The 24,778-nt window shown below is 29.9% G+C and overlaps 1 protein-coding gene across 1 annotated transcript in view; it reads right to left on the reverse strand.

Annotated features, from left to right (window-relative positions):
• The window catches only part of LOC107448921 (neuronal acetylcholine receptor subunit alpha-10-like), a 208,549-nt gene that overhangs the window by 60,346 nt on the left and 123,425 nt on the right, over positions 1-24,778 (reverse strand). Inside the window, exon 3 of the mRNA XM_016064298.3 lies at positions 22,180-22,296. Coding sequence (XP_015919784.1) covers positions 22,180-22,240 — 61 coding nt within the window. The 5' untranslated portion in view covers positions 22,241-22,296. The remainder of the gene's footprint in view (positions 1-22,179; positions 22,297-24,778) is intronic.

The raw sequence follows: 24,778 nt of genomic DNA on the forward strand, positions 1-24,778 counted from the left end.
AATAGATTTAACTAGTTATCAAAGATTCGTCTCGCTGTGAACTGATCGTTAAGACACGACTTCCAGAAGATCACCAAAGTCAAGCATCACTGGCTGCGGTCAGCGTGCGGGTGGGTGACCACTTAGATTAGTCTGCGTAGGGATCGAGGGTGTGCGGTATTGGTCCTCGTTAAACTGTTCTACCGTAAAGTGCTCGATTTCGGGTGCAGGTCGTGGGGCTACTGAAGAGGGGGTGCCATCCCCTCTGCAAAGGATCAAAAATGTGATGGCATGTGTTCGGATCATCATCAGGGATGTTTCCCAAACCGTCGCCAATAGCCCATTGTACAGCTCTACTGTGACGTAAATGAACTACAACAGCAACAAAATTATCAAAGATTCTTAAATTTAAAATAAATTGTTACAGAAAATAATATTTCAATTGATAAAATATACGGAAAAAACTGCTGGTTCATTAAATGTAGCTTTGGAACATTATGAGCTACATTTAGTTGAGATGAGAAGTTCATGCTTATTTAAATTTTGCAGAAAGGAGGAAAACTGCACTGTAAAAATTTCCGGATCAAATCACGGTAAAAAAATAATCACACGGCGGGTGCATCATCAGAAAAATCCATGTTTGTCGTAAAATTTTATACCTTAAAGTTTACAGTAATATTTGAATTACAGTTATTCAGTGTAATTGCCAGCAAGTATTACTGTAAAGATTACAGTGCATCAGATTTTTGTTTCATAAAATTTTGCTGTAAAAATGGTCTTTACAGTATAAACTATTGGCACTCTGAGTGCCGGTTATTTTTACCGTGATTTGGTCCGAGGTTTTTTAAAGTGTACACAAAAATAACAAAAAACATATTTGTAAGGTAATTTATTAATAATTTACCATCGAAATAGTTAAAAATAAAACTGAAATCTTATGAAATTATAAATGTAAAAAATTAGTAGCGGGTGTAGGGATAAGATGATTTAGTTTACCCTTTCAAATAACGTTTTGATTTAAAGATTTATTGTAATGGGAATTTTAAACTTCCATGCATTTTGTTATTAAAGTTATTTCGTAATAATCACGATTGAGTTCAATAATTACACCCTTTTAAAAATTATTAAAAATGAGAGCTTATGCCATCACTACTTTTTGTAAAGATCTAAGCTTTAAAAATGCTACTTATCATTATCATGCAATAAACGCTTCTGTTCAAAAATAGGCGCCATAATCGAACCTTAAAAAGCCAGAGCATGCTTAACTTTAGCAGCATAATGGGTAGCATTTCCGCTAAGATTTTCACAGAAATGTAGAAATTTTTCTTTGTGTCCTCAATATGTCCTGTTTCATGTAACTACATTATTGCTGCTTAATTTAATTTTCATGATAAAACTTTTATTTGCTTTAAGCCGAGGAGAAATCTTTGCCAATTGCGTTGTTTGTTACTTAATTACCACATAAATAATAATAATATCGATATTAAATTTTTAAAAAAATGAACTTGCATTTTTGTTCCTGCAGTGCCATCTTAAAATAAGTATAGCGGATATAAATCTCTTTTTTTTTTACTCATCCCAATTTCGCTTTACAGTTTGTTTAATTAAATTATTTGATTATCCAAGCTCTTTGCTAATTGTGGCGTTTAATCTCGTAAATAGAAGTCTCGCTTATTTTCTGCTGATGCGTAACTATCTTAGATCTGAACAGCTTTATTTTTTTTCCTCTCCATTTTATTTCTATTAGTTGATTTAATATAGAAAATTGAAATCGAGAAAGATACTTTTTTTTCAAACATTTTTTTCTAAATATGTAATGATAAATTAAATTGCGAGAAATAAAGAAAAAAAACTTTGTATTTAAGTTTTATTTTAACTTCTCATTGTAATGTGCCATTTGCATGTACAAGATCCAAAACTTTCCAGAAATCCAAAGCATTTTTTTTTTTTTTAGTATTTTCTTTTTTTTACAAAATAAAAACGCTTACATCATCTTTTCACAAGAAATAAATATTCAAAATATGATTTTTTTTGCATTATACTAAAATATGATATTAATATGAAAATATGATGATAATACAAATATGATTTTTTAGCATACTTAAATTGTAATCTCTCGGGAACTGTACTTAAAAATTCAAATTTTATCGTTTAAAATTACGTAGTAAAATATAAAAAAAAAATATAAAATAAAATTCATTAATATTTTTTTTTTGTTAAATATAGTAATAATAATAATAAATTGTCACTTCAAAAATGGTAATTGAGTTTCATAAGCATACATAAAATGTCTTTTTGAAAACTATTCTCTTGGATTGGAAACATTTTATTTTATAACTGTCGTAGAACAGCCGACCCAAATTTTTGAGTTTACGACAACTGATGTTGAACTCCGTAACTTTCTAATTTTGAACCCAATCCAAAAGACATGGGAACTTCCGGATTAAGTATTGGGAGAAATTTTGCCTTCGTGGAGAACTTTTTTATGGAACTACCCCACATTTGTATTACATAAAGAGGAAGACCACGAGTACCTCCCACGGTTAGCCTGCGGGCAAAGGGACTTTAACCCATGGTCTGTCTACCACTGAGGATATTTCACGTCAGCACTGTGGTCGGTGCAAGCCGGATTCGGATTCGTATCGACCATCTGCCCCTGAGATTCGAACCCGTTCCTCTCATTGGAAGGCGAACGCTCTATCCCCTGAGCCATCGCGGCTCTCTTGGAAACATTATACAAATGGCAGTTAGCCCTCCTATTTTAAAAATTCTGAATATTTAATGTAAAGTCTTACTTACTCGGAAAAATTCGCCCATGTGTCTGATTCTACAATTCAATTAATCTAATTCACTCATTAAAAAAAAATTAACTCATCTGAGGTGAAAAACCATGAAGACATCTTAGCACGATAAAATCAGTCAGTAAAAAAATTTCCGAGAGTAACGTCTTTTTTATGACTTAGGGCATTGTATCAACACTTTTTTATAAAGGCACTTTTATTAACTTATAATAAACTTTGTGCTTAAGCAAGAGTTTAAAAATAAACATCTCATTAGAAGTTTTTATTTTTCAGCAGTTTAATTTTTTCTGCATTTAAAATATGCAAAAAAAATATTGCAAAAAAAAATCTTTAAAGCATTTGTTTGATTATTAAGTTCACCATTTCAGAAAGCTTAGAAGCAAAAATTATGTTATAATTCAAAACAAATTTATTTATTATAAGAAGAAATATATGAACCATTCAATTGATGGTAACGCAAGCCAAATTCTATTTTGGACATAGTATTCAATTTATTGAAATTAAGTTCGTAATATCAATTAATAATTCATCAGTTAGTTTTTGTTTGCAAGTGATGCAGTGATTTCGATAAACGAGTAAATAAAATATTAACGTCTAGTTAATAAATGTGAGTTTGATTTGTTACTTGCTGTAAAATTACAATTGTAATTTGTTGTAACAGTTAAGTGGAAAAAATTATTGTTTAGAAAGTAAATAAACGTGATTCAAATTATTTAACGAATGCTGTATATACTTACATTTTCCTGAATAAAATTTCAAATATATTCGAAATAAATATATATTTATAATTTAAATATTTTCAATATCATTTGTTTTCATTATTTAATTCCTTATTAGTACTACGTAAAAATTAAAAAAAGTATTTGGGGATTATTTTTGAAAAAAACATCAGACGATGTTGCGTAACTGAGAAAGCACTGAGGTGCACTGAGAAAAAATAGATTGTCAAAGCTATCAGAACATGGAAAAATTTACCGTATTTCAAGGGCTATAAAAAGATCAAATAGAACGGTAATTTTCGAAGTCTAACTGCAATGTCCAGTTAATTTTTTTAAGGTTTGAAATCATGCTATTTGTAAATGGTTAACGTAATGTGTAGATTTGTATTCATGGTAGTTTAACCATTTTATTTGTAAAAGGTTTCAAAACCGTAAAGATAAAATATATCATTTACCGTTAACCTCAGTCGGTTATTTTACCGTAATTTTAGAGTGAGCATTCTAACAGTGTACTTCTCCAGCAGATGTTTTTTCTCCCCTGAATAAAGCGAATTACCGCAATATCCATAACTATTATTACATTTTATTATTAATAATGTATTTTACACACGCAATTGGTACACTTCAATGAATGAACAAAACATTTTGTAAAATTTATTTATCTTTCAGATTTCAAGAAAGAATGTCAAAGGAAGTGAAGTGAAGACAGCTATCTATGTAAAGAAATTAAAAGCTGTTTTACTTTTTACTACAGTTATTAGTATGATGAGGCTAGTATTAAAAACACATTTACATGTTATATTTCTTTTCATTCATCTTTTTAATAAATTGCTTTATAAACTTTAAGGGACGATATAGAAGTTTCGGACCAAGTTAAATCACAAACATCGTTTGAATCAACTTTAAAAGCGTGGCAAAATGAACCCTATTATTTCACGCTTTTTATTTAATTACATGGTACTAAAATTAAAGTTAAACTCATTTGGACGCAAATTAAAGCTTTAAATTGATGGTATCCACTGAAGCCTTAAATGTGTACCAACTTAATCAAAATGTAATTACATGATTACATTTCAAAAATGTAATGAATCGAAATATAATTCTTAAATTTAATTACATAATACTGTGGATAAAGTAGAATTAAAATATTGTTCGATGTAGCATCTTGTTAAGGTTGAAGCAACTTCGTAAGATATAAGGGTACAAAACGCCAGTATCATAGCCACTATTTATCTAAATTTTCTAAGAGAAAAAATCTGAACAAGGAACACTTGAGTTTCAAACGTTTTGATTCAAGAATGATTTATTTTTCGGAGTTAGAATTCCTTTTTATTTATAACTATGCACAGTGTAATTGCTTTACTTTAGTATTTAATTTTCGTACCCCTTCTCTTCTTCTAATGTTTTATATAATAAATAGTTTCAAAGTATCAGGTAAATTTATTTTGGGAAGTCAGCATGGAAGCCAAAATAATTCAATTTAGAGAATACTGGTAATAATTCAATAGATTGAATATTAAAAAAAGATGTTTCAGNTCTCTCAAAAGAAGCAATTAGCTATATATATAGGCCTATCTTACTAAGTCATTTTGTTCCGAGCAGTTGTAAAGTTGTAAAGGCTAATTGGTCAATCTCTTAAACGGCAGAACAGGGGTTCGAATCCCATCGTTGACTCCATAATATTTCTTCCATCCTGGACGATTAGAATACAAAATTAACATTCATGCATAAATAGCACAGCTTCCACAGAACTCCATTGTCCGTTTACGTTTCATTTATGGCTTAGAAACGATGCTAGTTGTAAATGGTTACAAAACCGCGTAGTTTTGTATCCATGCTCTTTTAACCGCACCGGTTGTAAACAGTCTCATAACCGTAAAAGTAAAAAACTGCTTCTAGCGATTAAATTTATGGTTAATCGGATGGACAGACTGTTGCCGGTTATTTTACTGTGATTTCAGAATAAAAATTCTAACAGTGTAGTACTTTTTTAAATGCAAATATTTTTTGAATAAGGTTTTACAGATAAAATGCTTTTTTTATTCAAAATCTAAAACATTTCACAACTAAATTGTTTACTTTTTATCAAATTAATTAAACTTCACTTTCAAAAATAATCAGTTTTTTTTATTGAAACCCATTTTTCTTTCTTTTTTTTTCTTAAATCAAAATCAAGTACATTTCACTACTAAAATGTTCATGTTTTAAATCGTAACCTACTATATTTCGAAATTTGGAATATACTTTTCTTTTGTAAATCAAATCAATTATATTTTCTTTCTTTTTTTAACGAAAACTTTCACAATTTCACCTCTAATATGATTTTTTTATCAAACCCTATTATATTTCACATCTAAAATGTTATTTTTTAATCAAAACCTATTGCATTTCAAAAATAAAACTCCTTCTTTCTAAAAAAAAAAATCAAAATTCAATATAATAAGCAATTAAAATTTATTGTTGGTCTATTGTATTTTTTATTAAAATGTAGTGAATTAGTTTTAATTTATCACTTTCAAATTCAAAGTGCTTACTTTTAGTTTTATTCCCTTCAGAATATGACATATTGATTGTATCTCTCGCTTCGCAACTTTACCTCAAACAAATTAGAAAATCTCCTCTAAACCTTCAGGGAGTTAATGTTTGCAACCCCCCGTTTTATCACTTCTTATCGGTACCCAACACATTGACACGAAGTTACGCTGCAATCTGAAAGTTAAGGAAATGTTTGTTTATTTCCTTTTCTAACTTTCAAACTGAGCAACAACAAAAAAATACTAAAACAACAATCTTTCATTACAGAAAATTGACAAATGCTAAGGGACACATTTTAGAAACTTTTGATTTAATAATATGGACCGACGTTATTCTGCCATGAATCTTTCAGACATAATTAAATTTCATATGATAAACCTGATTCAAAACTTTAGACAAAATTGCAATGTTACCTTTTCATGAATCAAAAGGTTTTCAAATGTAAATTGTCTTAATAAAAATTCCGATATTATGTAAACTGCATTTTAATAAATTGAATGACAAATAAATTTTGGTTTTTCTAATAGAGCAATATCAGCTTTAAGCAGAACATCCTAAGTAACAAAGACCTAATTTTTCAGTCAAAGCACAAAACATATTTTATTTTTATCAAACAATAAACATAAAATAACTAAAATTGTTTTAATTTTCTTTTTCTAAAAATATTCTTTTTTTTGTTAAGACACAAATAAGATGATTAAGACTTTTTCAACTGATGAATATTTCATAATGTTAAATAATCATTTTGGTTGCACTTTTTAGTGATTTGAAGCAAATGCAATTAATCTGTTATACTCAATAAAATCTTTCCTCAACACAACCAATTAAATCAAAACAAATATGTTATTCTGGGAGAGGAGCATCCTCAATTTTTTAAAATATAAATTATATTATTTATATTATAAAAATTTAACTATATTACTTCTCTTTAATTTATATTAATTCAACATTATTATATTTATATTATAATTTATATTAGTTCAAGATCTTTATTTATATTAATTCAAGATCTTTATTTATATTAATGCAACTTAACTGACCTTGTCAACTAATTCTGTGCATTTCTTAAGTCCTACATTTAAAACTGAACTTATTTAAAGAGCTAAATGGATAGCCTTTAATCTGACATTTCAACTAATTGAAATTAATGAGCTTCAAAGATAAACTGGACATGAAGAGTATGTAAAAGTAAGTAAAGCCGTAGCACTCCGTTTGGGCCGAGGAGGTTAAGGCTCCACAATTTCGTGACCAATGGCGTGATTACGACAATATGGTCATCATTGCGCAGAGGCCATCTTTACTTTCCTGACAAGCTGATACTCATCGATCTGAAACTGGGTGGACTTCAAACCGCCATTGGGAATCAAACCCAAATTCTTCACAATGACAGAGCAACTCCATGAAGACTATGCCTTACCTTTAATTCTTGTTTACAAACTTTTAACTGGCGAAATCTCGAAAATTCTAACGCTTATTTAAGCTACTTGCTTCAGGATATTCGGATTCTTGGCCATTTTAATTTTCAGCCAAAAATTATATTTTCTCAAGTAAATCGAAGACTGTTTGTCGCATATGCACTTCAAGCGCTTTTCTACTTCAAATTTCATTTGGAGAATTCCTATTTGTGCCTACATTCACTGACATTTTTGGAGTTTAAAGACTTCACAAAATGAATGTTTTATACCTAAATAAGGCTTAAATAACTTTCCTCTATAAAACAAAAATTTTTTAAACGTGTCACTTAACCCTCTCATAAATTTATCTCTTTCTTCATTTCTCAATATAGCAAACAGAAATTAATTTAATATCCCACACCGTTTACTTTGTATTGTAAGATACATTGATATTTCGTTAAATTATGTAGGCAATTTTTTTTTCTTGGCATGACAGATTCGTGACGATGTTTTAATCCAAACAAACTTTTATAAGCTGTATATAGAAGATTTACTAATTCTTAAATTATATTTCGATTAAAAATCACTGAGCACATCATTATTTGATAGATCAAAGCAGTAGTAGAATACAAACTTCACTAAACTATACCCATTAACAACGCATAAATGCACGAATGAGGAATGCTGTAGGCATGCCATTAAATTAATCATTCCAGAACACAAACATCAAACAAAATGTCCCATCGTTTTCCCGGAATTCCATTTTGAAGCGATTCAGAATATACTTAACCGCTGACATTAAATATCATTCGCTAAATCTGAAACAATTTCCTTTCCCGAATGCTTTGAAGATTTATCCAAAATGTAGTTCGTCTCCAAAGACAGTAAATGCCCCTTCGATTTTCGAAACGCTCCTGTTTCCGGAACGCCTCTTTAATTCAAAATGTTCGATCGAACACGGAACCACATAGTGATAAGCACGAGGCTTCGTTCGAATCGTGACGCTTCTCGTTTGGTGGAATAACTGGAGAGAGAACATAGTTCTGTCATTAAGTTTACATTTAGCTATGCAGCCATTCCAGGTATCTAGTTTCCAAATCAATTTACCGCTTCGGTAACTGTTTCAAAGTCCGTAAACTTGGGCGTAATTTGTCCCGTGGCTAAAAACTTTCCTCGCAGCCACCTGTTCCATTGTTCGATGGAGGAATAGAACAGAGAACTTTGATTTTTCCTACCCAAATTGTGTACAGAAGATCGATTTTTATTTCCAAAACTAAAAAAAAAAACTTCATTCTAATTTGATAAATGAATTTCTCGTTTCCTCCTCAAAAGATGATGAAAAATCCCGGTGGCATCCAATATTCAAACAAATGATTGTAAAATAAGTGAATTACTTCAGAAAAAGAATAAAATATGTATTGATAAATGTTACTGGTAAAAAGGTACATGAGGAAGACATTTTTGATGGATTATTTCATTTTATTTATGCCCTATACTTATATTAAGCTGATACATGTAATTTGAGAAAAAAATGGTGGAAATAGAGAACAAATAGGTAGAGTGAAAAAGTAGGTAAAAAAATGTAATAGTTAAAATGGAATATTATATAGCTAAAAACGTCAGGAAGGAGAAAAGAATAGGTAACTAATATAATAATAGAAAAAATAAAATAAGAACTATGAGGAAATAGAACAGCTAAAAATGATCCTCACAGCCACCTGCTCCTTTGAATGAAACTAGAATAGTTATTGTAGAATTAATGGAATAGGAACTGTAAAAAAAGAAGAATATCTATATTTATAACCGTTGCTGAACAGCCAACACAATTATTATTATTTTTTTTTTGGGGGGGGGTTACGACTACTAATGTTCGACTAATAACTCCATAGCCTTGTAATTTTGAATCTAATTCAGAAGACAAGGGAACCCCTGGAACAAGTATTGGGAGAAATTTGCCTTCGTGTAGAACTTTTTGATGGAATGGAGAGGAAGAGCACGAGAACCTCTCACGATTAGCTTGACAGCAAAGGAATCCTAACGCATGATCCGTCTACCACTGAGGATATCACTGTGGTCGGTGCAAGCCGAATGCGGAATTCGTATCGACCAGCCATCGCTGGGGTTTCGAACCCGATTCACCTCATTGGAAGGAGATTAGAAACTAAGAATTAAAAACTTTCTTCTTATCCACCTGTACTTTGGTTCGAAGTAGAAATAGAACAAACAGCTTAGATTTTTTTCCTTCCAAATTGTGCTATCGCAGATTTATTTTTTAACTAAAAAAAACTGCATTCTAGTTTGATAAATGAATTTCACGTTCCCTCCACACAAAAATATGAAATTCGCAATACAATACAATATCTAAACAAATGATGAATTAAAATGAATAAAAGATGTATTGATAAATGAAGCATAGTTAAAAAGATATACAGGCAGAACATTTTTAATGCCTATTCTATTTTATATTTCACCTGTCCTATACACGGATTTTGAGCTGATGCATGTAATAAAATAGTGAAAACAGAAAATTGAAGAGATATAGCAGTTAAAACCAGTAAAAGTAGAGTAGGAATATTGTTCTGGAATAATCACTATTATACTGCATGAATATAAAATACCTAAAAAATTTCTTCCCATTCTTCTGTTCCATTGTTCGATAAAAGAACAGAACATACAACTTTGATTTTTCCTTCTCGAATTGTGTTCGCAAGTTGGATTGAATTTTATTCTTCAACTGAAGAACTGTATTCTAATTTAATAAGGAAATTTCTCGTGCCCTACTCAAAAGAGGATGAAAATCAGATAGATGAATTACTTAAAAACCAGAATAAAGTATGTATTGTTAAAATACGCAGATAAAAAGATACAGAAGCAGAACATTCTAAATAGGCTATTTTGTTTTATTTATGCCTTGAACTGTTATATGTATTGTTTGTCCACTAAATGGCTGACTCAGTTTGAACGTAAATAAAAAAATACGGTTTGAGATAAAAATGCGCCGCTTGATGTATAGTTTTTAAAAAATATAGTTTTTGCTCCTACTAGCGCCACCTAACTGTGAAATTTAGAATTATTTTAACCCTATGTAATTTTCAGAATTTATTGCTTTTTTAATAACAATGCATCAGGTTCTACTAAATGACTGATCCATTTTGAACGTAAATGAAAAAGCATGGTTCGAGATAAAAATGCGCAGCTTGCTGTATAGTTATTAGAAAAGCAATAAAGTATTATTACTCCACCTAATGGTGAAATTTAGAATTATTTTTAATAACAATGCAGCAAGCGGCGCAGTTTTATCTCAAACTGTTTTTTTTTTTTTTTATTTATGTTTAAAATGGGTCAGTCATTTAGTGGACACCCCGTAGTTTGAAACAATATGGCATAAATAAGAGAAAGTGAAAATATTATAACCAAAAAAAAAATCTAAAAACTTTTGGAAAAGGAATAAGAATCTGACACTAGAATAATAATAGTAAAATAAATAGAATAGGAAATGAAAGAAAATACTCGTAGAACGGCTTAACACTTTCCTCACAGCTACCTGTATCTTTGATAAAATAAGAAAAAGAAGGCAAAATAATCATAATATATTGAATAGAATATTTCAGTGAGGTTTTTTTCAACGTCAGGCACTGGACTTTTGTTTTTCACCTCTTAAAATGTCGGAAGTGTTACTCTTTTAACGTTAGCCAGTGGCCACCTGTGAACCTGTCACAGACACCAGTTTATAGGGTGGGCCGCATTCACACAATAGAGAACAACACACAGTAAGATACACCCATGCCCTGAGGGGGAATCAAACCCGCAACCATAGACTTCACAGTCAGACACGCTGGCAGCTCAGCCATCTGGCCATCTTAGTGAGAAAATCGAACAATTAAAAACTTTCTTATCTGTTCTCTAGTTCGGAGTAGAACTGGAACAGATGAGTTTGATTTTTTTTCTTCTCCAAACTGTGGTCGGAACCAAAAACTGGTATTTAATTTCAGACTAAGAAAGTGAATTTTAATTATTCAAATAAATTTTTTGTCACCCTCTCAAAAGAGTGTAAAAATCATGTCTTACCATTCACAAATAAACTATTACAGAATTAGCTCATTACTTAAAAACAGTAACTAAACGTTGCATTGATAAATGACGCAGACAGAAAACTTTCGATTAGCTATTTCATTCCTGACCAAAATGCTGCTATTGAGCTGAGTACTTTTAATTTTGTCCAAAAGAAACTGAAAAAATATAATTTGATATTCGAAACCTGCTTACTGCATGAAGATAAGGGGGAGTTGGACAAAATAGTATAAGTGGATAAAAGCAAGACCCAGTATTTCTGCCTCAACTACTGCCGTTTTTTTTTTAATATCAGGTGTCTGCTTAGAAGAAATTTGGATCCGTTAACGGACCNTAAGTGGATAAAAGCAAGACCCAGTATTTCTGCCTCAACTACTGCCGTTTTTTTTTTAATATCAGGTGTCTGCTTAGAAGAAATTTGGATTCGTTAACGGACCGTTCACAAAATATCTTTTCATAAAAACGGACCCTTCACAAAATATTTTAACTTAAAAACGGACCCTTCACAAAATGATTTTTCTTTTAATTGGACCTTTCACAAATTTGCTTATCTTCATTATTATTTTGTTAATCGAATTAAGTTTTGTCTTCGGCAGACGATTCTTCCATTATTCGTCCGAAATTAATATTCTGCGTTCAGCAGTATAGGCTAAATACCAAATATTTGTATGTTGCATCTCTAATTTAGAAGCAGCAATTGTTGTTTATTTTTTAAAATTTAATTTTTTTAATTATAATTTTACAGTGTTGAGCATAATCTTGTATGTCTATACAATTTAAAAACTCCTTGAAAAATTTTTTTTTTGCAATAACGGACCCTATTTGCACAAATTCATAAAAGCGGACCCTGGTTGAAAGAATGTGAGTAATTTTTTCACAATTTCACGAAAAACGGACCTTTCACAAAATGTCTGGACAGACCCCTGAATATATATATATATATATCAGAAATCGCATGAAATTGTTTTTAGACAAACAGTTTGCTGTTTGAAAATGAATGCAAAACAAAGTAGTCTAATTATCTATCTGCGCTAGAGCTTTTAAAAATTCGATTACAAAAGCAATACTACTTAACCAACTTAATTGCGTTGTTTCTATTTGATTAAAAATTTATTTTTGGTAAACTCAACATCTAATTACTCTAATTTTCAGCTATTTTTTAAATTTTTCAAAAAGGTTTTGCATCACGTTTAAATTATGATAAGTCTTATTTAGTTATAAGTAATTCTGTTGAATAAAACTGGGTATCTATATTCCAAGTAACAGTTTGTAAGATATTGGATAAAGAGTTTCAACCGTAAACGATAGGCACATTAAGCCTATAGCACTGCAGATAAAAAACATTTTTAATGTTTAATTTATGCTTTAAAATATTATCCATTAGCTTAATTTACAACAAATTCAAAATATATTTCGAAATTCCTATAAGTTTCTCAATGTCTAGAGGGCTGTATCATTAATTTCTTGTTGTAAATAAATATTTTAGTGGGAAAAAAATATTTTTTACTTTGGTTCTACAAGTATCCGATTTCATCGGAATAGATTAAACCCAGTTTTAATCGGTCCTTAGCATACTTTTGAAAAATAATTACTTTACTCTCCAAGTATTTTTTAAAACATTAAATAATTTTTATTTTTGGAGCTAAAGAGCTAATTTATCTCACATATTTAAATGTAAGCAAACTTATTCCGGAGTTTCGTTGGAAAGAATTTTAAGATATTGATTTAGTCCCTGATCTCACCTAAAATAAAGAGATAAGAACAACCTGTATTACATACCGTAGCCAAATTTCGAATATGACAGGTAACATCCAAACAATTTTTTTTTCAAATAGCAGAATAACTTCAAATCAAGAAAAAAAAATTTTATTGATAAATGGCGGAGATAAAAATGAACAAAAGCAGAGCTTATTGTAGTTTTGATTTTAGTAAAATAACAGCGAATGCATTTGGACGAAAAATCAGGTCATGTTAAAAATTGAAAAGTTGTATGAATAAGAATAAGAAGTTTTTGACGGAAATCGAACTCGATGGGGTCAGGCTTTAAAAATTGAGTTTTGGAAAAAAGCTTTTGCATTCTATTAACAGTGCAACTATGCATTTACTTGTTTTAAAATATGTTTGATCTTTTTTTCTAAGTTAAGTAGCATAACGTAAAAGAACAAAAATTGAGCATATAAAAATAAACTATATTATTAAACACTACATAACATGTAATTTAATTATCGAATATGTAAGTATTACAATGCATACTTACACAAATTATTAGTCTTGTTAAAAACAGGGCGCGTAGTGGTTTTAAAAATTGCTTAAAGTTGCTCATTTTTGATTTACGTTTTTCAAAAGCGCTTAAAGGTGCTTTTTTCATTCAGAGTTTGTAAAGAGTGCTTAATTTCCTATCTTTTAAAAAGGGATTTTTTCTTTACCGTGTCGATTGTCGTTCTAAATTGCAAAAAAATTGCATGATTTTCACAATTTTCTCTGCAATATTTATCAGAAACTAGTTATTTTATCATGATTATAAAGTTTTTTAAAATGTTTTTGAATTTTATTGATTTTATGTTTATGATTTTGAAACTTTAACAGATAAAAAAATTTTATAACTGCACAGATCCTAATTATGATTTTTTTTTAGAAAGTGATTACAAATAGTTTTTGAGTGCGTAAAAAGTACTTAAAAGGTGCTTACTTTTTGTTAGAAAATCTGGCTACGCACCCTGAAAAAACTTTGAAAATAATTTGATTCTTATATTCATCTACAAAAAATTTTTTATTTAAAATCCGCCATTATTTGAAAGTAATGATAAATACACTGAGAAAAAAATATGGTCAAAACTACCAGAATATGGGAACATTTATTGTGTTTCTAGCTCTATGGGAAGACCAAAAAGCTCGGTAATTTTTACCGAAGCTCTCTGATAATGATTTTGGTAAAATTAATAAAATATGGATTCATGTGCAATTAAATTTGAAAAATGCGGTAAAATTGGGTAGTTTTATCATAATACCTTAGAGTATAGAAATAACCATTTATTCGGTTAAATTTACTTTTCAGTTTTGTATTTTTTGCTAAATGTGTGGTTATAGGAGTTATAATTTTGAAAACCAAAATTTCTGGTAAATAGTTACCATATGAACCATAAAATTAGCGAATAAATGGTTTAAATACCGTTTATTTTGGGTTTTAATACTAGGATTATGGTTTCATAGCCAGAAATGTCATTACCATGCAGTACCGTAATTTTACCGAAATTTTTTTCTCGTTAGCCATTATGTCCTTGAACTATGGTGTAAGAAATTAAGAGAATTTACAGACTAGGTCGATTATCTCTAGAACTACTAGACCGATTTTAATGAAATTTGATATGTGCATGCATTGATACCATACAAAACAAACAACCATTCAACAATTGTAATACACACGCACGATCATACCTAACACTCATTGGAGTCGGAAGGTATGAAGCAGTGGTTGCAGAACAAACAAAAAAATGGGTTAATAGGGGGTATGGACCCCTCTTACAGGCTTTGCAGCGTTATTTCATACTTGAAATAAGGCATTTTATCATTTCCTGTGGCAAGTGGCCTGAATTGTCTTGTGTCAATTTCATACCTTCCAACGAGTATTACTCACGATCGTGCGTGTGTATTACAATTGTTGAACGGTTATTTGTTTTGTATTGTATCAATGTATATACATATCAAATTTCATTAAAATCGATCTAGTAGTTCTAGAGATAATCGACCAAGTCTGCAAATTCTCTTAATTATTTACACCATTGTATTTTAATGTTAACCTGAAACCTATTACCATGATGATTTCAGCACTATTACTTATATAAAACCTAATTATCAGACAGGATAGAAGATTAATACAGAAATAGCTATGCTTTTACTCGCGAAGTAAAAACAGTTATTTAAATAAACGAAATCTGATAGCTGAATTGAAATCTAAAGTTTAAAATATAAGATATTAAATAACTATGAGATCTTATTAATGTGGCAAGTGGCCTGAATGGTCTTGTGTCAATTTCATACATTCCAACGAGTATTACTCACGATCATGCGTGCGTATTTCAATTGTTGAATGGTTATTTGTTTTGGATTGTATCAATGTATGTACATATCAAATTTCATTAAAATCAATCTAGTTGTTCTAGAGACAATCGACCAAGTCTGCAAATTCTCTTAATTACTTACACCATTGTATTTTAATATTAACCAGAACCCACCAGATCACGATTGGTATGCCGACAAATGCCCCGGATCATCCCTGCAGTGCACTTGTCCTAGATTTGCTCAAACAGCTTTATCAAGACTTAAGACCGGCCATATAAAGTGTTTGAATTTCAGAGCGAAAGAAAAGACTTATGTCTATTGTCATTGCTCGGCCATCGCTTCTCCGTCTCATCTTTTGGATTGCATTGGTGCCTCTGTAAGGCAACTGATGAGTGATGGAGAGACTGTCTATAACTTGCTGGTGCGACATGATCTTCTGGACTTGGTCTAGGGCTCTTAGACCAAGGGGATAAGCAATAAAAACAACATATTAACCTGAAACCTATTACCATGATGATTTGATCACTATTACTAATATAAAGACTAATTATCAGACAGGATAGAAGATTAATACAGAAATAGCTAAGTTTTTACTCGCGAAGTAAAAACGGTTATTTAAATAAACGAAATCTGATAGCTGAATTGAAATCTAAAGTTTAAAATATAAGATATAAGAAACTATAAGATCTTACTAATCTTTTTAATATTTGCTTGGAAAAAATAATTAAATGATTCATTAAACTTCTCGAATTGATCATTTATGTTTTAATTAAATTACTTTATATATTATTTACGTTTTTCTATCTATTTATGAAATACTTTAAAACAAGATTTAAAATATTAATATATGATATTTAATTTGATTTTTAGAATAAAAATAAATGTATTCCAAAAATCCGAAAATATTCACAGTAATTTCTTATGTAAATATTTAAAAATGCCGATACGTATTCTTTTTAATGCAAAAATTATTTCCTTCAAATAAATTATCAAAGTTAAAAAATATACAAGTGTATTCGTTAAAATGAACAAATTAATCCAACAAATAAATCATTGATGTTTAAAAATAGTCATAGATATTCTTTGAATTTAATAATAACTTGTTTCATTAAAATGTGTTTCAGAGAAAATAAAATTCAAGAAATTTCCTCATCTTGTTCATTTATAAGCCGTCTTATCACTGAACTTCTTTCTCTTTAAGAAGAAATCTTATGTTCCTTATCTACGGATTTTTATTCTTTTCTCCATTTCTAAGAAAAATACATTTCGATTCACTTCTTAAAACTAATTAAAACTTGAAAAAGAAAATTACAATTTTCTGCGCAAATATTTGAAGAAAAAGTCATTTTTTTTCCTGTTTTAAAAATAACTTGAAGTAATGCGTAAAGAATAAGCGTATTGCATTTCTTTGCGGAAAATGAACAATTAATTCCAGCACGTTAAAACTAGAACAAAAAAAAAGAGTTTCTAAAAAAACAACTTTGCTTTTTTTAATCCGGACTGAAATCCAAAAGCAGAAATTATTTCAAATATATACTTTTTAATCACAACCGTGGCTTTTAACATAAAAAACAACAATATTAAAATTGAAAAAAAATGTCTTAAAAGTCGGGTACAGACTCGCGTTATTAACGGTTACGGCCGTATTTATAAAAATGTTAAAGAATGACATAGCTGTTGAAGCTTAAAACCACGCATTAAAATGCAAGCATTTCGCTTTTAAAAAATGGCAGCAATGAACAGAGGAGTAAAAAAAATTCTACGTTAACGTTCACAGCGCCCTCTTCCGCCTCATTACGCAATCCTTTGCGTTGCTCAAGATAGAAATAACTGCGCTTCTTGTCGTAAAAGAAGGCGAACTAATGAGGATTTTTTCCCCGCTTACACTTTCCTATATCGTTTGGCGCTACAAAAGTGTGGGCTTGTTTTCTTGGTTTTGCTTTCGTCCCGTTTGGAATTTTTGAACACTCTTTTTTTTTTTTTTAATAAATATTTTGTTCCTTGAAGAACGTGGTATCATTGAGAGAAGGGTCTCACGTCCCCTTTACATCAGGAAAGCTTCTTTGCGGGGGTGGAAGAGGGAGAATGGATCATCGTTAGGCAGGAGTAGAGGCTTAATCATTCCATGGAACATTTTTTTTTTCCCTCCTACCTTTTTTGTTCTTTTTAAGTCTAAGACTTTTTAGGCTTTGAACTAAAATATGTCACAGCTGCTATTGGTGAATTTTGTTCCAGAGAAGGGAAATTTTTAAATAAACAAGACCGGAAATCTTTTTGGCAATTATTCCACTTTTTTACGATACTTTTATCTTTCCGTGCCTGCTTCTTCGAGTTTTTTCTAGAGCATGTTAAAATTGAATTAAGAAATTGGATTTTAATTATGAACTAAGATAAATTCTAGATGTATAGTACGCCAAAAAAGCGGATCACCCTGAATAACTTTTAATCTAATGATCGGATCTTTGCGTTCAAGGACTCAAACTTAATGGTTCGAGGGAGTGACCTCAAATATGCTAATCAATTAGTGCAGACGATGTTTTAAGTTACGAAATCAGACACAAAATAAAAAATATAGGGGGTAGGGAATATTACATATAGGGGGTAGTCGCAATCTGGGAAATATGGTCCCCAAAGTTTGGTCAGGAGAGCGATCCAAAGTATGGACTTCATGGTATTAATTTTACTTTATGCGTATTTCCTCAGATCTCGAAAACTTTTTAAGCGAATTGAAAAAGTTTTGCACACGACTATAAAATTCGTTTATCCAAAGATAATTCTACGCAAAACATAAATTTTAGTAAATATTTATTATTTTATTTAAAAATAGTCGAAAAAATTTCGAATTGAAAGGAATAAAATTTTTGTATCATCTTAAAGAATGCAATTTTGCATTGAAAAATACAAAATTTCAGCGAAATCGGTCGAATATTACCTGAGAAATCAAATTTTAAGTATCTGACGTTTTTGAAATTCAATTTTTAAGGAACTATCGATAGATTTCGCTCAAATTTACTATTTTGCTATGTAAAATTACATGCTTTAAAATTATGCAAAAAATTTTATAGCTTAAAACTCAAACTTTTTTCTACCATTCTTAAGTAAAACAATAAAAAATAATAAATATTTGCAAAAATTTACTTTTTGCTTGAAATTATCGTTGGATAAACCGAATTTTATAATTGTGTGCAAAAATTTTTCAATTCGCTAAAAAAGTTCCCGAGTTCGCAAAGTACTCAAAAAGTAAAATTAACATTATGGAGTTCAAACTTTCGATCTCTCTCCTGTCCAAACCGTGGGGACCATATTTCCCAGATTAGGCTATCCCCTATATTTTGGAGTCAAAAATCCGAATCTGTTGAAAAAATGCTATTTAGCATATTTGAGGTCGCCCCCTCAAGCCATTAAGATTAATTCCTAGAAAGCTAAAATCCGATCATTAGATCAAAAGTTATTCAGAGTGGTCCCTTTTTTTGGCGCACTGTACATCAAGTAAAAATATCCAATTTTGTTTCAGGGAAGGGAAATTTTTTTTAAAAACTAGACAGGAAATCTTTTTGGTAATTATTCCATTTTTTATGATACTTTATATTTTCGTTTCTGCTTCTTCGCGTTTTTTATAGAATTTTGAAGTTAAGTTACGAAACAGGATATTAATCATGAACTAGAATAAATTCTGAAGGTACATCAAATGAAATTATCCAAGCTCAAAAGATAGATTTTTTTAGTGGGAAACCCTGTTTAATGGTAAGAAGTGTATGTTGTCATTTTGGAATAAGTTTCGGCTATATATAGACAAAAAGGGCATGCGTCACCTTATTAAACAAATTAATAATAATTACAAAATTTAAAAAATAAAGTACTATAAAAGTGTATTTTTGTTTAGATGGTTAAGAGCTCAGACCATATATATTACAAATATAACGACATTTCGTTAATGAAATTTAAATTAATTTTATTCATTTTAAATTACCCGAAATGTTAGGAATTATCTAAAGTTAATAAGCGCTCGTCTCTGATGGAATCTCAATAATGTAGTCTTAATTATGCTAACGACTGGAAATCAATAGACTTCTCCTGGAAATCATCTAAAACATTTTGTGAATGTTAATTAATCACTATGTAAATTAAAGAAGACGAAGAGCAAATGATTGTGAAAAGCAAATACAATGATCAGACAAAATTAAAATTTAAAAACATGATAGTTAAATTATAGGTGATTAATTTCCAATCAAAAAACGTGCTTGAACATGTGCTTATTTTGTAAGGAGAATGTAACTTTTGCCTTAATGTTTGAAGAAATTCATACAGCATGCGGAGAAAAAATTTCCATTTCTGTTATTAAAAAAAATATAAAAAAACACGAATTTTGAAAAATAAAATTAAAACATACGGAAATTTAAATATTCATTTAGTAATTTTTCCGTTCATATGGTTTTCAAAATTATAGTTCTTATTACCACACATTTAATATCAAATACAAAACTGAAAATTAAATTTATCCGAATAAATGGTTTTTATGCCATGTTCTAATGTGCCATGATAGAATTATCAAATTTTACCACATTTACCAAATTTTATCCGTATCTTAAAACCATATTTTATTATTAAATTTACCAAAATCATTTCCAAAGCAAATCTTTGAAAGTTACCGAGCTTTTCGGTATTCCCATACACTGTAAATTTTACCATGCTCTAGTAGTTTTGACCATACTTTTTTCTCAGTGCATCATTCAACTACGCATGTAACATTCATCGAACAAATTCTATTGGTGCTACGTATGCTTATGCCGAAATATAAAGATTTTTATTTTCAATTACATAAGCATTATGTCTAATTGAGCCTTCAAATGATAACTTCAGTAGATAGCTCCCACTCTAATTGAGCCTTCAAATGATAGCTCCCCTTCATGTGAGGATTGTTATTTGAATGGACACTTTCTTCTTTTTAGCATCAAATTGAATGATGTCGAAACTGGATATACTACTACGTTCAGTGGACCTTATTTATAGTAGCCAGCATTTCCAGATTACTCCAGTTGTAAGACACTTCCTGGCAACTTATTAAATTATTAGTATGTGTTCAAGTATATACTCTTATAAATACAGACTCTCTCTTTTGACGATTCAACAATCCTTCAAAAGTATTTCGTTAGTTTTGAGAAGCCTTTTGTCACGAAATTACGTGATTTGTGATGAAATGCGAACTCTAAAATATATGTTTTTGAAGTATACGCTCTCATAAATAAAGCCTCTCTCTTGACGATTCAACAATCCTTCAAAAGTATTACGTCAGTTTTCAGAAGCATTTCGTCACGAAATTACGTGATTTGTGATGAAATGCGAACTCTCAAATATATGACGGAAATGTTTCCTCGACTCAAAATCTCCTTGTAGTGCATTGGGGATACTGTTAACTTGAATGACGAAACTAGAATAAAGACTAGACAATCGAAAATAAAGTGGCGAAGTAAGCTGGCCAGCATGCATGGTGGTCAAAGCGTTGGTCTACCGCTAGGATAATCCGGAGCTCGAAACCCGCTTTGGGCGTGGATGTAATTCACTGCTTTTTTATGCTGCCTATATGGTTCCCACGTTAAAATAATTGTTAGAAAGTTAGATACATTGGGCACTACGAGGTTTGTTTTTTTAAAAGCAATAGTCTGACAAAATGTTTATCTAGTTTTGACGAAATTCGTTTTCTTGACCAAGGGACGTTATTTATTTCGCCACTTAGACGAAATTTTTGCTCGGGGTATATAGCAGGGAACGGTCTCGTCAAGAACGAAGAAAGTTTTGTGATATTTGAGAAGCCAATGTTTACAGTGTTTAAGGTAAACTTCGTGGTTCTGATCTGACTTAGATCAGACGAATAAGTATCATCTTTAAATTGACGTGCAAGACCAATGGCCAATTAGCAATGATTATGGCCAATTGACCCAAACTAGTAGTAGGATTAAAAAAAATAGCTGCCCAGTCTTTTTTTTATTCCCTTTTACTTCAGCATGTAGAACTATATAAAAACATTTTATTGAACATTCATCCACCAAACAACATCCAATGATATTGAGTGTATTTATTTCTAGTTTTAACATATCCACTGAGCTATGAAATGTTATCTATCCGCTATGTTTTTTTCATAGCATATAAAACTAAATATCTATTATCTGTCTCATTACAAAACATTCAACAGACTTCACCACATTCATTGATGCTAAATGCATCCACTTCAATAATAAAAACTAATTTGTTCATTAATTGGAAAAATACATTATCATTAAGTATTACGTCCTACGATACATTCAACAGCCATTCCATTACGAATTCTCAATAAACAAAAAACTACTTGTTTTTATTCGTGAAATAAATTACATTTTTCGTTCGATTTCACAAAACCTAAGTATATCAATTTGATTTTACAAGGACCTCAAATATCCTTCATATTTTTTTTGGTGGCGTGTACGACTGAATTTTCGTTATTCATTGCATGTCGTCTTACAAGACATTCAACAGACTTTGCCACTAAGCAGATTCCATTGATGCTAAGTACGCCCTCTCAAAAACAAAAAAGAGCAAATCCTCTTATAAGAGACATCAGTGTTTTCTGGAAGGTAAGGTACTCACCTCCCATGCACACAATGAGAAGAAGGCCTATCACCAGGTGTATCCAAGAAGACGTTGCCATGGTTACTCCTCCTCCTCTTCTATGCGGAATGTAAGTAACGCTTCCCCATTGATCTCCTGCGAACAAAAGGTTTAATTAGTCCCTCGCAATGAAGAAAGACTTCAAATTATGAGCAGAGCATGGTTGCAGTGAAGGAAATAATTTATTGGAGATTTTGGAGATGTGAAAAGGAGTCGATCCGATGCACTTAGCGTTAAGACTTTGCATAAAGAGAACCAGTTTTGGGAATAATGCAACTCATTGAACTACTTGATTACTTTCCAGTTTTTTTTTCTGATGAAAATCCTCTCGGTTGGAAATCCTATAAATATCATTGCAATTATGAATAACAATGTGCCGAAACATAAGCTTGAAAAATTTTAATTTTTACGAAATGCATTGGAATACCTGCTTAATTAAAATATACTTTTTTTTTCTATCTAAGCTGAGAATACAAATGTAAATATTATTATTGTATGCAAAAAGCAATAAATAAGATTAAATATCCGTTCAAAACAGAAATGCATATTTAAAACATATAGCGCAATAAAAGACTAAAAATATTTATTTTGAAAATAAAGAAATTTTAAGTATTTTTTAGAACTTTTCTTCCTTTTTTTAAAAGGATTTTATGCGCAGATGGAATTTTTTAGCAATAAAAAAGCATGTACTCAAAAATATTTACACATTTTAAAAAAAACATAATTTTTCTCTGCTCTTTTTCGAGTTTTTATTTTTTGGAAAATATAATTTTTTAGAAATGTGTAATCTTATGTTTAAAAAAAACGAAATAGCGAATATAAACCGAACAATTTTAATAAGTTACTCTAAAATTATTAATATTATAATCAATATGCAATATGTGGTGCATAAAAATATATGCATCCAGAGAAAATAATAAGTTTTCGTCTCGATTTGAATTCTGCTCGCAATACGAACAAATAATGAAATTAATAATGCATGATATAGTAGAATTGTAAAATACCATCTTTCAAAAATAAAAACTCTAAGTTAGTGAAATATGCGAAAAGTTAATCATTATTTATTTTGAGTTGCTTTAAAAATATAATTATCTCTTAATATCGAAATAAATACAACTATTCATTTAAAAATTCAGCAATTGATCTACACACTACAAAAACCATTTTACAAAACCAATGCACGTCCATTCAAAAAGCAAGTAGTTGAAAAAATAAATAGAAATGTTTGTTGTTATGTTTCAAAACGGTTCAGAATTTCAGAAAACCCTGAAACCTTCAGAAAACCCGAATGTAGATTTTTCTTTTATTAACATATACAAAATATTTCGACTCTTCGTTTATGCTTCTGGGATAACAAAAAAAAAGCTTCTGATATATCTAAAAAAACTTTTTTATAACCAAAATATTATATTTTCAATGTAACAAAGCAGAAACATATTTGAAAACATGCATACAGTTTAAAAGATTTAAAATATTTTTGAAACTTAAAGAAGAAGTTTCTTACTGTTTGCGGATTTCAGCTACGAATTTTTTTTTTAAAAACGTTATAACATATTTCTTTAAACCTACTCAAGATAGTTATTAAAATATTTTAACACATTTTCATGATTTTGATTCTCAGATTCATTTAATTTTTTACCGAAAAGTTAAATATCGCGATTTGAATCATTAAATCAAGTTTTATTTGATTGCAAAATTGCATTTATCATATTTAATCCCTTTTAACTAATTGAGGAATTTAAAATGTAGCTAGTAGCTTTCGTCTGTAATTTGTAACTTACGTCAGACAGGATAGAATTTTTGGTATTGGGGCTAGTGTACTCAAGTTAATTTTAAAAAAATCGATATCTTAGCAATACGATAGAAAAATAATATCGATTTCAATGCTTTCTCATGATGTGATATAATACCGAAAGAAATATAATTGCAAAAATTCATGAATATACAGAAAGATAAGTTCATGAGTTTCAAATTAAATTACAAATGAATTTGACGATTGTGTAATTGTAAAATTGTAATTGCAATGAATTTGTATTCATGAATTCACAAAGACGGCAAGAGGCTGAAAATAAATGTGACTATATGAAGGCGGCAGCGTAGTATATACTTTTAATGATGGTACAAAAACTTTTGAACTATAATGTAACAAAAGCGCTAACTACATAACCAAAAATAAGCATTCTCAGTATTATTCGGATTTTCCAATTTTCTTTCCAGTTATTTAAGTCAATACAAGTCACTAATCAGGAATATACTGTATTTTGAAAAAGTAAATTTTTAAAAATGCGAAATAACAAACGATTGGGTGTTCGTATTTAAAAAGTTGCACAAAAATTATAAATATTTTTAAAATTTTGATGAAGTGAAAATGAATAGATGTTATTGATGATTTTTGCGTAAAGATGTAGAAATAGAAATGATATTACATTTTTCCATAAACTTAAAAAAAAGATTGAACAAAATTTAAGAAAGAAACTACCTATAATTCTACATAAATATAAGAGGTTACTATTATGTTAATTCATTTAACTAATTCCACAACCACCTCGTTCGTAATTAGTCCTTCATCGTTATTATG

This window comes from Parasteatoda tepidariorum, chromosome 6, assembly GCF_043381705.1.
Source record: "Parasteatoda tepidariorum isolate YZ-2023 chromosome 6, CAS_Ptep_4.0, whole genome shotgun sequence".
NCBI lineage: Eukaryota > Metazoa > Arthropoda > Arachnida > Araneae > Theridiidae > Parasteatoda > Parasteatoda tepidariorum.